Source organism: Mytilus edulis, chromosome 2 (genome assembly GCF_963676685.1).
Source record: "Mytilus edulis chromosome 2, xbMytEdul2.2, whole genome shotgun sequence".
Classification (NCBI taxonomy): domain Eukaryota; kingdom Metazoa; phylum Mollusca; class Bivalvia; order Mytilida; family Mytilidae; genus Mytilus; species Mytilus edulis.
The window spans coordinates 346,533-361,606 of NC_092345.1; the positions used below are offsets into that span (position 1 = coordinate 346,533).

The window sequence follows — 15,074 nt, forward strand, 5'->3', positions numbered from 1 at the left end:
TGGAATAATTTCGCATACACTTCAAAATAAACAAAAACTTTATTGCTCGTTTGTGGATTTCCGTAAAGCGTTCGACAAAATTAGCAGGAGGATTCTCATTTATAAACTATTACAGAGTGGTGTTAGCTCAAAGTTTGTAACAATGGTTAGATCAGTATATTCATCTGTAAAAATGCGTGTCAAAACTGCCGATTTACTGTCCGACTCATTCGAAAATTTTCTTGGTGTAAAACAAGGGGAGCCCTTATCTCCTCTACTGTTTTTATTTTTTATAAATGACTTGATTGAAGACATGAATATTAGTCCTTCAGCTGACATAGTTAATATTAATGAAGTTCTGATATACTTAATACTATTTGCAGACGATACTATATTATTTGGGAAATCTCCTGAAATTCTACAGGAACTACTTGATAAACTACTTATTTATTGTAATAAATGGAATATAGAAGTGAATATTAACAAAACGAAAGTTGTTGTATTCAAAAATGGATGGCAACCCGTAATTGCAAAATTTTCTACAACAACGAAGAACTAGAAATTGTCGATTCGTATATATATCTTGGTATGAATCGATAATATGATGTGTCATGTTCCAAATCGACAATACGATCTGTCATACTCTCAATCGGTAATATGATGTGTCATATTCCAAATTGACAATACGATGTGTCATGTTCATATTCGACGATGTGCCATAAACTAACTAGACAATACGTGTCATATTCCAAATCGAGAATACAATGAGTCATATTACAAATCTAACATAACTATGTTGGCTCATGTTCAAAATCGACCATCTGATATTTTCATGCTTCAAATCAATATTACGATGTGTTAACTAATTGACTATACAATGTGGCCCATGCTACAAAACGACCATACGCTGTGGTATGTTTCAAGTCGATAATACGATGTGTCATGTTCTAAAAAGACCATTTTTTCTTGTTCAAACTATTGAAATGAAAGTCATCTAGGATTTACCCTTTAATTTATGAGCCATGTTTATACATACGCATAACTTATTACGATCGAATTTAGTGTAATGTTATATTGTGGTATAAATCTAACCAATGCAGGTTAGACATAAATATATCCTTATCAAAGCTTTTGTCGAGTGTTACCGAAATCAGACATATGTGTATTACCTTCAAAATAAGTGCGCAAATTATCAACCAGGAAAAAGTAAATGGTTTCCTTAGTTCAAATAAATACAGGAATTTAAGCATTAAATACATCCTTCCTAAGTTATCGTTGACAGGTAGCTTTCCCTTAAATTACAAAAATACAATGTGGTTTAAATGCAGATCATGTGTGCTTCCTTGTAAGCGAAGCTTGGAAACAGGGATCTGTATTTTATTTTATTTTTTTATTTTTACACATGAGCAAGATTTGCTCAGCAGTCATCTAAACAAAACTGTCACACGACAAGCAGGTTTGTAGAAACCAATCCTTTCATTCTCTTAACGCTTGTTCCGTTCAAAAAATGTCCAATGAGAAAAAATACAGGTTAAAGTGAATTCCCCACTCTACTTATGGATTTTTAAAGTTATTTATAGATCGAATTGCGGAAGTATGCTTATTCGGTAAATATTTAATATTAGGTAAAAATATTTGCTAAGGTATGTAGATATCATTTTTAAGTTATAGATGTTAAACAAAATCAAATTTTCATAAAATATGTACAGAATTTTGATACATAGATGGAAATACATAGCTTTCATTTGTTCAGGTATCTCAGACAGAACTATTTTAAAGAATAGAAAGAAAATTATGAGATATTCATCGACATTTTTGATAAAAAAACAAAGTTGAATTAAATATAATAGTTACTTGTATATTGATCATATCCGTTAAAATCACTTTAATGACTTATTTATACAATTTAAGATCATTTTATGTTCTACACGATTATATCATTAAAGTTCAGTGAAATAGTTTTACATTTTTTATTAATTGTATGAAATTTATTAATTGTTAGTGTGACTCCAGTGACGAGTATTACATACTTATTCATGTACCTTAAATCTTTTCTATAATTGTATCAACTTAACCTAAATGATATCAAACAAAATATCTTAACCTAAATAATATCAAACAAATCATTTTCAGGAAATTATGTATTAGCTTGAAACTCCAGTTGATAAAACTTGGCTTATATTTCCCGAACGTGTTGGGATTTAACTATTTAAAGGAAGAGCTTTGTTATCATGATTTTGTTAGCCCTCTGTGATTTACGATTTTCTTCACACGGAACGAATCAGATAGTATTTTTTTATTATTATTATTATTGCCTGTCAGTATTTCAAATTTTAAGTGAACTGAAAAAAACTGTTTTTTGTGAGTGATCACATATTTGTGTCCATATTGTTCGATGCTTATTATTTGGCGAATTGTTTATCATACAGTCAAATTTGACTGCTATATTTAGCACCTCAACTTATTTTTCGCTATCGTCTGGAAGTTTTTTTTTTATCCCTCAATAATTTAATTTTGGACGTAACGCGTCTTCTGATTGGTTGACGTTATTTTGTCATCAGCCCATAGACATAATTTAGTCATGTGACCGTGACATCATCAACGTTTTTTCATGGTTTTCTACGGTTTAAAATGGAATTTAGAATTAAATTATAAGAAATGACTGTAACATTTTTTTCTGTCTATTCGAAATAACATAAAAAATGTGGTGCACACTGTTAATTAACCCGCTACGCGTGTTATTCAGTGTGCACCAAATTTTTTATGTTATTTTTACAGTCATTCCTTAAATAATTATAATTCTAGTACGCTGGATTCTTTTAAAACGAAGTAGTTTTCAGAGTTTTGCACAATGACAGCGAATATTAAATAATAAATGGTAAGAAAGCATGGTGTCATTATTACAAATTAATATGCTTCAAGTTAGCGGTCTAGTCTTGTGATAATTCCTTTAATCTATAATTTATATGTTTATGCTTTCTGCAAAACTAGGGATATGATTTTTAAAAATAGTAAAATAAGAGGATGTGGTATAATTGCCAATGAGACAACTCTCCACCATTTTTATAAAAAGGTTAACGTAATAAACATTAGTATTTGGGTATGATTTAACCGATTTATAGCTTATCATATATTCATCATTTACTATAAAGTGATAAACAATTGTTAGCCATACACAAATAAATAAACAAATATAACGTATATATGATAAAATATACAATACCTTGACCGCTATATATAATAAATATGTTGTAATAAAGTCTGTCTATGTAACAATCATTTTGTTGCATTACAGTTTGGAATGTTCTGATTCATGTAACATGTGTAAGTAAAATACATATTGCGCGTAGAAATAATAAGGTTAGATTTAAAAATATCAGAGACGATCAAGGAATAGTTTTGGTAACAGGGATGCAACACAAATATATATTAAAAACGGTTCGACTAAAAATATATTTGAACGCTAACCTGCACTGACATTCTACCATCACATATGATATCTTAATGTTTTGTAAAAAGGCCAGATTTTAGAATAGCTGTATAATAGCTGTTTGTGTGGTGACTGGTCTTATTTTAAATCCTAAATTACTATATACTCTTCAAGTAACAAAACTAGTCATCTTAAGCTTAAGTGTTTTACTTGGCATATACTAAAACCAACTGAGTATAGTTGTTGGTGTTGTAGCAAGCCAATACCAGGCTATTTTCTAACACCAGCTATAGCTAATATTAATTTTGAACTGTTATTTTTTTAAACTCAACTATTTTATAGCTATTATCAAACTATTATTTATTGCCGTGTTACAATGTATAAAATTGAGAATGGAAATGGGGAGTGTGCCAAAGAGACAACAACCCGACCATAGGAAAAAAAAACAACAGCAGAAGGTCACTAACAGGTCTTCAATGTAGCGAGAAATTCCCGCACCCGGAGGCGTCCTTCAGCTGGCCCCTAAACAAATATATACTAGTTCAGTGATAATGAACGCCATACTAATTTCCAAATTGTACACAAGAAACTAAAATTCAAATAATACAAGACTAACAAAGGCCAGAGGCTCCTGACTTGGGACAGGCGCAAAAATGCGGCGGGGTTAAACATGTTTGTGAGATCTTAACCCTCCACCTATACCTATAGCCAATGTAGAAAAGTAAACGCATAACAATACGCACATTAAAATTCAGTCCAAGAGAAGTCCGAGTCTGATGCCAGAAGATGTAACCAAAGAAAATAAACAAAATGACAATAATACATAAATAACAACAGACTACTAGCAGTTAACTGACATGCCAGCTCCAGACTTCAATTAAACTGACTGAAAGATTATGATTTCATCATATGAACATCAGGCACAATCCTTCCCGTTAGGGGTTTAGTATCATACCATCATAACATATATGAGAAGAACATAACCCGTGTCATGCCAACAACTGGTTTTTGAATAAATGTGTTTAGTTCCGATGCAAAGACCCTATAAGTGAATCAATATTAACGCCAAAATATGCAATCTTTAATGACCTGACAACAGTATCGTAACTATATCCCTTCTTAATAAGTCTATTCAAAGGTTTTGTTAGTTTTTGAGGTGAATACTGACACCTTTATGCTTTATAAAGAATATTTCCATAAAAAATTGGATGTGAAATACCTGAACGTATAAGAAGTCTGCATGTTGAGCTATATTTACGAATGATGTCCTTATGCCGATGATAAAATTTAGTAAATGTTTTGACTAGTTTGTGATATCGAAAACCCTAGTGTAATAATTTTTCAGTAATACATAAATTTCTCTCGTTAAAATCTAAAACATTGTTACATACACGAGCGAATCGTACAAGTTGAGATACATAAACACCGTAAGATGGTGACAAGGGAACGTCACCATCTAAAAATGGATAATTAACGATAGGAAATGAAAAGTCATCTCTTTTATCATAAATTTTAGTATTCAGCTTTCTGTTAGTGATATAGATATCAAGATCGAGGAAAGGACAGTGGTCATTGTTAGTATTAGCTTTATTTAAAGTAAGTTCCACATCACGTAATATTGTATATGCATTTTCTGAGTATCAACATTTCGTATTATTCGGCCAGCAAAAATAAATCTCAATGTGTCTAAATGTTGAGAGAAGTTGCAAATCCTCTCCATTTTTTAGACATATTGACCATACTTTTGTTTACGAACGCCAAGTTTACGAAAGTATCAAATATAAAATGCTTTTTTGAACAGGTGTGTATTCAATTCTAAAAGTGAAACTAGAATTCTATGTGTCTCTGTTTTCAGGAAATTTCTAGGTCTAGTTATTCTGTGATGGAGGATGATTGTGATGACTGTTGTGCGTCCTGTTGCTGTGTAGGATGTTCAGTACTGGGATATGCAATTTGCTTTAAAAAGATGCGTCGTTCTATCCGAATTCGATTATTTATGATTTATTTAAATATTTTATGTTTGACATTTGGTATAATTACTGGAGCTATATTTTTCGGACCGTATACTACACATTTTACGTCTACAGATTTTCGCTCAATTAAAGATCGCCTTTCTTTCTTATTTTGTGAAGGTGTGACTATAACAAGTGTCGGTGATCTTAGATCCTCATTTTCGGCCTATATCTTAGATTCGGAACCAATGATAAATGAGACATTTCTACAGAGTTTTACCAGTGAAGTGACAATGTATGTACACCAGGAAGACTATAAATATCATTCATTCTATTTACTTCGTGGGTCCGTCATCAATATAGGTGTGTGTGCGGATAGTTTCATACAAATGAATATAATTAAAGGAAAGCACGATCTCAAGGAATATATTGACAACAATTTTGCGTGTGATAGTTGTATAAAAAAGACCATTAATGTATACCAACAGAAGTGTTTACGGACGTCTGATTTCGTAGAGGTTCTATATAATGTTTCAGAATCGGATGATTATTTCATCTTTTACCTAAGCCCTCTAGAGGATGTTTGGGTAACAGCAAAATACCATATAAACCGGACAATATACGATGTATCTACCGCACGAGATGCGTATTCCTCTGTTGTGCAGTGCGAATTCACCCTGGACTTAAAACCTCAGTATGTTATCGTTCACTTAGACGACACGGGATCTATGGCACAGTATAATATAATGACTGATTGTAAAGGTCGGACTTGGGTTTATTTGTCAATATTTTTTGTTATCCCTTATCTAATCGGAATATTTGTTTGCATACTTATATATAAATGTTGTAAAGACCCGGATACCTCGGAGCTGACAGGAGAAATATCACCTAGTATTAACAGTCCTTTAATATATAATTATCCTAGTTATCAGTCAACGGAAATTATTGGACCACCAAAATATGAGGACATTATAAGGGACGAGGCCCCTCCATCTTATTCGGAGGCGATAAGACCCATTATAAACTAGAATCGAATATATTATGTAAATCCGTTATTGATAAATATAAGCGTCACATAACTTAAAGCAGAAATATTGTACTAATAATTAAACTATGGAGATAAATAAACTCATAGATACCAGGATTCAAATTTTATATTTGTGCTAGTTTTGACATGAGGCTATTCTTTATCTTATATAACAGCTTAGTTTAAGAAGTCCTAGTATATATTTTTGTTCATGCATATTATATGCATTAGATTTCTTTATTGAATGTCTTTAAGAACAATAGCTACACACACCAGATAAAAGAAGACTTTATTGGGTGTCTTTAAGAACAATAGCTACACACACCAGATAAAAGACCAATAGCTACACACACCAGATAAAAGACCAATAACTACACACACCAGATAAAAGTAGACTTAATTTTAAAGATTGTAATCATAATGAGAATATGTTAACCTTTCATATTTCATATCGAGTTTCTTTAATTGCTTTAATTACAAAACCATCAGAAATTACAACTTTGAATGCACAGTTCATACTTTTATTTTGGAAAAAAATACTGAAACATCATTTAAGGTTCATCTATATTTTCAGTGAGCATCTGTTATAATTATAAATCATATTTCTTACTTTTAATCCAGCTGAATGAAAACATTTACTCTCTTTTCCTAAAAATCTCATTTGCATAGCATCTAAATTATACATTGAACACATTAATATCCTCATTATTACACGTAATACTATGTTAACAAACTGAACATGTAAAAGCTGTTATTATTGTAAATTCAGTAATTAACGAAATGTTTAACGAGTGCACTGATGGTATATTCCCTATAAATGCTGTGTGCAAGTTGTTATTTTTTTAAATGAAAAAAGACTATTTGTAGAATATTTGTACAAGTAATTAGAATTTAAACACACCCCCTTCTTTCATTAATCAGATTTATTGTTAACTTTACATACATATACTACAACGTCTATCATTTGAATTGATTTCCTTATTAATTATTTATTCAGTGTCATGCATAAAACTATTTATTTCAGCTTCCCAATGGTAAACTTTCTATTTCTATGTAGCAATATTCCAGCAGCGCCTGCATACGGAGTATATATCTCCCAATTGATACGATATTATGGGCTTGTATGTCATTTCATCATTTCCTTGAGAGAGGGTTGCTGCTTACAAGGAAGCTATCAAATCAAGAGTTCAAAATGGTGAAGTTGTAATCATCACTTCGTAAATTTTACGGACGCCATCACAAGTTTGGTGACCGTTCAATATTGAATAGCCGTTTCACAGATGATATCGGATATGTTCCTTGTGTCGTTACTACAATCCCCTTCCCTTTTCACGAATATGACCTACCGAATTAGACTATTTACCGGGTTTGTAATAACATAAAACAACACGACGGGTGCCACATGTGGAGCAGGATCTTCTTACCTTTCCGGAGAACACGAGATCACCCCCAATTTTTGGTGGATTGTGTTGCTTAGTCTTTAGTTTTCTATGTTGTGTTCATTTATTTGTCTGTTTGTCTTTGTCTTTTTTAGCCATGATGTCAATATTTTTTATCTATGAGTTAGACTGTCCCTTTTTCATCTTTCGCTCCTCATCTTTCGTCCCTCTTTTCTAAATACCGAAGCCTCAACCCAGTACTCGTTTCCTCGATTGTTTCGAACTATTGAAAAGTAAAATAACAAAAATTCCGAACTTCTAGGATATTTCAAATTGGAAAAAACTTTATCGAATGGCAAAATCAAAAGCTCTAACATATCAAACGAATGGAAAACAACTGTCATATTCCCGACTATGTACAGTCATTTCCTTATGTAGACAATAAGATCATACGGCACGATATTGAAAATGTAGGGTAATAGGTTATCATGTGAAGTTCAAAATCACAGTTCACTATTCCAGATAGGTGATCGAAAGCAATGGCATCTGCATTTTGGAAAATACAATTTCTATTTGTTCTGCTTTCTGTTTGGTTCTATAGCTGCGTCGATGGTAAAAGTGAACGGATATTAACCAGCAGTACAGACGTAAATGGAGAACGTTTACACCAAATGGACCTTACTATCCAGAACATGAAATCACAGATCTCTGGATATGACAGCATGATCCAACAAATTCAGACGCTCTTATCCCAAAAGGATACTGAGGTAATACAATATTAATATTTCATCCAAACGCCAAGATTTTTCTACATTATGTGGAGAATGCCTTGTTGGATAAAGTCCTTCAATTTTACGTCCAGTGCTACCACGCAGCTATAGTGGATTACGTTTCAAAACGGGGGATCTATAAATATGCAATCACGTTTGGTCGGAAAGGTTTTTTTTTAAATCTGATGCCTCATAAAAGACAAATGCCACCATGTCAATTAATGCCCTTTCCCAACGCACCGCATCTTTCTCGCATTAGCAGTCCTTTCTTGCATTGACAGTCCTTTATCGAATTGACAGTCGTTTTTCGCACTGACAGCCCATTCTCGCATTGACAGTCCTTTCTCGCACTTACAGTCCTATCTCGTTTATTATCCCGATAGGCTTTCTTTGCAGAATCCACTGTTTGTAATAATTTTTACTCGGTGGCCGAGTTGTCTAAGTAGTTACTACTGTAATCACTAGCCAGTCAACACTGAGGTTGTGAGTTCGAAACCCGACTCAAATCTTCATTGACTAGGATTATAAGTTTTCCTATCGAATGCTAGTGATTTTCTCAGGGCACTCCGGTGTTTAAACACCAAAAATCAAATAAAATCGAATGAGACCTACCAAATAAGCCAAGTTATCTATCACCAGTTTGTAACTACATGAGCAACTCGACGGATGTCACATGTTGAGCAGGACAGGTTCACCCTACCAGAGCAGCTAATATCTTCCGCAGTTTTTAGTGGGGTTTTCTATTTTATTTTGTATACTGTTTTTTTTTTCTTTTGGTCGTTTTGGTCTTTTTTTGCAATGAAACTGTCAGTTTGGGTTAGACTATTGAGTTTGAATATCCTTTTATCATTTGGCTCTATTTTTTACTGCCAATTACAAAACATTTATAGATTAATCATATTATCATGGATACAACTCTGGTCCACTTTTGTTGACTTGCTCTTTTGTTCATATGAAACAGACTTCATGAAATACATTCTCAGATTTTTTTGTATAAAGAGGACTTAATTTTTAACAAAAATGATGCCTCTTACTAAATCATATACAATCTATTTATGTTTTATCACCGACTTTCTTCTAACATAAGCGGTACGATGTATGCACACTTAAGAAAGATTTTTGCGATGCCGTGAGGTCACCACCGTTGTTTGGAAGGGATTGTGTCGTTCAATGTTTAGATTTCTATGTCATATTTTGTAAACTGTTGTTTGTCTTTCCGTCGTTTTCCTTTTTTGCAGGGAACTTGTCGATTTCTTTTCAATAAAATATTTCTAATTGTCCCTTTGGTTTCTTCTGCCTCTTTTTTCTATTAGACTTAAGGATAATACTGAGTATCGCTGTTTGCGTAAACTTCAAGGTTTTGCGAAACATCGGTAACTGTATAAATATCTTTTTTTATTATACCATCTATTGTCTGGTATAACAGACATTAACATATTGATATTTCTTAAACAGATTAAAAATCTAACTGCTGAAATATCCAGTCTGAAGAGAAAAGGTGGGTAAAGTAAACAATGTTTCTTAAAACACTATGACATGTAGTGTATATACAATGTATTAATAATAGCAAAAACACTCTGACATGTAGTGTATATGCAATGTATTAGTTAGAGCAACGAATACGTCTAATGACAAGCATTTAAGACATCAGTAAGGGAATAGCAAGGATGCAATTAAAATATATCAAGTGAAACAACACTGTCCCGTAAAAACGAAAAGGCAGACCAGAAAACAATACTGTCCCGTAAAAACGAAAAGGCAGACCAGAAAACAATACTGTCCCGTAAAAACGAAAAGGCAGACCAGAAAACGACAGACAGAATCAAACTGATGGTGTGCACATAAAATGAAGGTTTGTACGTTTGCCTGTAGATGCTTACTTCATTTGAACTCCAGTGGATAGTTGTATTCATTTATATGTCATAAATGACATTACTTTTAAACAGGATGTCTTAACATAATAAAGAAAAACTTATGTGTGTTGCTGTATATCATATTTCTATCTCAATTGTTTTAGTTTTTTTTACAAACATCTGACCTTTAGTGTTTTCGTTTGAATTTTTTTTACATTTTGTTATGTTGGGAACTGTTATGGCTTTCTGTGCGGTTTGGGATTTTTATTGGTTAACGGATATGCGAGACATTTAGACAAATAAATAATCTGAAATACAAATATCATTCTATTACAGTTTATTTTATGCCATAGCTGATTTCCTTGTTAACACACCAAAATATGGTAGAGACCGAACATTACATCTTGTTTTACCACTAAGATCCATCAGTGCAATAGTGTTTTTGTTTTATATGTATACTAGTAAGCGAACATTTTTAAGCAGCAGCACTTTATAAAAATAAATCTCGATAGGAAACATAAATTCTAGAATATCGTCTCATCTGGGATAAAAACACTTTGCAGGTGCTTATAGAAATTGTTGTACATGAAAATATACATGTGCAGTTCACAACTGGAAATATCAAATTGGCTCTTTTGTTTACATCCGACTGGGAATCAATACCTAGTCGTATGTCTATAGATATGAAACATACCTTACTTACTACCCTTTGCATCTTTTATTTCAATACAACATAGGAGATGTTGCGTTATTGCCATTTAGACAACTACCCACAAGGAATGAAAAGATGTTGATGTTAGCATGAAGATCGTCGTACGCATTTCAACAAAAAAGCAAAACCCATACTGTAAAGCAAGCGATAAAAGGCCCCGACATTACAAAATGTGAAATAAGTTTACTCACTCTATTTTGATAGATACCACTGGTTAATAAATATTAATCTGAACATCCCTTAAAAGACTTAAACATATCAATTATGGTAAATTCAATACGGTGCATACACTTGATTGTTCAGTCAGTTTAGATCATTTCAATCTATATTCAGACTGCTTAATAGTTCCTATCTTACTGTACAAATCAATATCATGTGGAATTGTATGAAAAGGTACTGAACATTTATTAATTAGCTGCAAACGAGTTGTCTTAACAGTACTAAATATGTATAAAAACTAAATGAATGAAAAATGTATTGTCCAGATTTGTCAAATGATGTTAAGATCAAATAAACTCATCATAGATACCAGAATTGAAATTTTTGTATTTACGCCAGACCCGCGTTTTGTCTACAAAAGATTCATCAGTGACGCTCAAATAAAAAAATGTTTAAAAGACCAAATAAAGTGCGAAGTTGAAGAGCATTCAGGACGAAACATTTCTAAACGTTTTGCCAAATACAGCTAAGATAATATATTCCTGAGGTATAAAAGCCTTAGTATTTCAAAAATTCAAGTTTTTGTTAACAGTTAATTTATAATTATGATTATATCAATGATAATTCATGTCAACACAGAAGTGCTGACAATTGGACTAGTAACACCCTCGGGGAATAAAACTCCACCAGCAGTGCCAATTTCAGACTAAGTTCAAGCGCTGAATAGTTCATTATATCCCAACTGATTAAGTGGGGCTTTTGATTTATCTTGTCTGTTCGTCCAACGTATATGTCCGTTACAGTTTGCTCGGGTAATATTAGATATAACGTTATCCTCTGTGGTCAGCAGCTGTATGAGAGATGATTGGATTATACGAAAGTCGACAAGATGGAGAGCATGGTCAATTGCCATAGCCATGGTCATTATCTTTCTATCTTTCGATTTGATACTTACATAAGTTGGTATACTGCTTTATACGTCTTTCAAACAAAAGATAGATGTAAATAATATTGCTTAAATATTATATTACGGTGTAATGTAATTTTTATTTAATCCCTGCAAGCAAAATTGGCTATAATAGTTCAAAGAGTTTAGAATAAATCATTTCGAATAATTTACGAAAACTTACACGAAACATTAAAATAAAGTTGTAGATGCGTCGATTCATTAGTATAAAGTAAAATTACCCCCCAAAAAAAATGAACTCCCAAGGAAAATTCAAAAAGGAAAGTCCCTAATCAAATGACAAAATCAATAGCTCAAACACCTGTCATATTCCTGACTGGTACAGGCATTTTCTTTTTTAGGAAATGATGGACTAAACCTGTTTTTTTAGTAGCTAAACCTCTCACTTGTATGACAGTCGCATCAAGTTCCATTATATTAACAACGATGTGTGAACAAAGTATGTTGATTATAATGTTGTTTTTGTTTTGTTTAACAGTGGCATTCATGGCTGAATTAACAGGAACCTATCTTCATCCGACTTCAGGACGTCATATTGTGTATGACAACTTATATTTGAATGATGGAAATGGCTACCATAGTTCGCATGGGACATTTATAGCTCCATATCGAGGATTATATCACTTCTCCTATGGATGCACAGCGCATTTAGGTGCTTAAACAAGTACCCATCTTAATATGATGAAAAATGGAAATCCCATTGGATACTTATTTTTTGACAACCTCGACACCGGCTATCCATGGATAAAAGAAACAGAATCTATTCTCACTAACCTTGAGGCTGGCGACGAGATTTGGATACAAGTAACACAGGCCAATGGGTCGGTAGAAATAGCTACTGGTGGAATGCACACATATTTTTCAGGTTATCTCATCAGCTAAAAACTTCCTACTGATATATTTTCAATTAAAAAACATGATTGTATAGAATTTAAAAATGTGTTTGAAAATTTTATAAATCAGAAAAGGTATCAAAAAACTATTCAAAAGGCAAAGTTGACCATAAATGCCTTCACATGTATTTTTATTTGTGAATGCTAGTCTCGAAAGTTATAAATAGTACATATGCTACTTTGATTTTCTTATTTCCAGGGTATCGATAGTCCATATACCGAAGCTATTACCTAGGAGTAGTACTTGACCATATATTGTAGCAAGTCATTAGGGTATTGGTGGTACATATATCTGTGTTTATCCACAGTATATTAGATGCATAGGATGTTAGTAGTTATATAGGTAGTCCTTTAGAGATTTGAAAGTTCATGAGCCGCAACTTATCATATATCCAGGGCTCGGGATTCCATACACCTTAAATATTAATTAAGGGTATTAACCGCTAATTAATAGATATAGGAAGATGTGGTGTGAGTGCCAATGAGACAACTCTCCATACAAATAACAATTTAAAAAGTAAACCATTATAGGTTAAGTCTGTAAAACATTTCGTACAAATAAAGAGGTATATTTCTGCGCCGTAAAAACGACAAAAACATGTTGTGCAAATAAACTCATCACAGATACCAGAATTGAAATTTTGTATTTGCGCCAGACGCAAAAAGTAATATAACCAAAATACCATACTCCAAGGAAAATTCATATCAGAAAGTCCATTATCAAATGGGGAATTGAAATCTCAAACACACCAAATTAATGGGAAAACAAATGTCATCTTCCTGAATTGGTACAGGCATTTACTTCAATGGTGGATTAAACTTGGTTTTATAGCTAGCAAAACCTCTCTTGTATGACAGTTGCATAAAATTCCATTATATTGACAAAAATGTGTGATCAAATTAAACAGACATAATAGGTAAAAATGTCAAATAGTGATCAAAGGTACCAGGCTTATCATTTTATACGCCAGACGCGCAATTCGTCTACACAAGACTTATCAGTGACGCTCAGATCAAAATAGTTAGAAAGCCAAACAAGTTGAAGAGCATGGAGGACCCAAAATTCCCAAAAGTTGTGCCAAATACGGCTAAGGTTTGTAATTTGTCATTTCGAACAATAAAATATGTTAAATATAGTGGTATAAATAGTTATCAAATGTACCAGGATTATAATTTAATACGCCAGATGCGCCTTTCATCCCCAAAAAACTCATCAGTGACGCTCTGATCAAAATAGTTATTAAGACAAACAAAAACAAACTTGAAGGGCATTGAGTACCCAAAATTCCCAAAAGTTGTGCCAAATACGGCTAAGGTAATCTATAAAATTGAGAATGGACATGGGGAATGTGTCAAAGAGACAACAACCCGACCATAGAATAGACAACAGCAGAAGGTCACCAATAGGTCTTCAATGCAGCGAGAAACTCCCGCACCCCGAGGAGTCCTTCAGCTGGTCCCTAAACAATTATTTATACTAGTTCAATGATAATGGACGTCATACTAAACTCCAGATTATACACAAGGAACTAAAATAAAAAAAACATACAAGACTAACAAATGCCAGAGGCTCCTGACTTGGGACAGGCGCAAAAATGCGGCAGGGTTAAACATTTTTTTTAGATCTCAACCCTCCCCCTATACATCTAGCAATGTAGGAAGAAGAAAAAAAGTATAACAATACGCACAGTAAAATTCAGTTGCCTGGAATAAGATAATCTTTAGAAATTTGTGAAAAAATCATACTTTTGTAAACAGGAAATTTATAAAATGACCACATAATTGATATTCATGTCAACACTGAAGTGCTGATTACTGGACTGGTGATACCCTCGAGGACGAAACGTCCACCAGCAGTGGCATCGATAAATTGTTATCAAAGTAACCAAAATTATAATTTAATACGCCAGACGCTCAGATCAAAACAATTAGAAAACCAAACAAGTTTAAGAG

General features: G+C 32.9%; 2 protein-coding genes across 2 annotated transcripts; both read left to right on the top strand.

Annotated features, from left to right (window-relative positions):
• The first annotated feature begins 3,225 nt into the window (after positions 1-3,225).
• LOC139511171 (uncharacterized) lies at positions 3,226-7,218 on the top strand. The gene is made up of 2 exons (XM_071297748.1): positions 3,226-3,303; positions 5,265-7,218. Exon 2 carries the CDS (start codon positions 5,292-5,294, stop codon positions 6,387-6,389), a length of 1,098 nt encoding a protein of 365 aa, XP_071153849.1. The 5' UTR covers positions 3,226-3,303; positions 5,265-5,291; the 3' UTR covers positions 6,390-7,218.
• Positions 7,219-8,277: 1,059 nt separating this feature from the next.
• Positions 8,278-13,166, top strand: LOC139511172 (uncharacterized). The gene is made up of 3 exons (XM_071297749.1): positions 8,278-8,534; positions 9,993-10,035; positions 12,707-13,166. Exons 1-3 carry the CDS (start codon positions 8,307-8,309, stop codon positions 12,886-12,888), a joined length of 453 nt encoding a protein of 150 aa, XP_071153850.1. The 5' UTR covers positions 8,278-8,306; the 3' UTR covers positions 12,889-13,166.
• Positions 13,167-15,074: the final 1,908 nt, after the last annotated feature.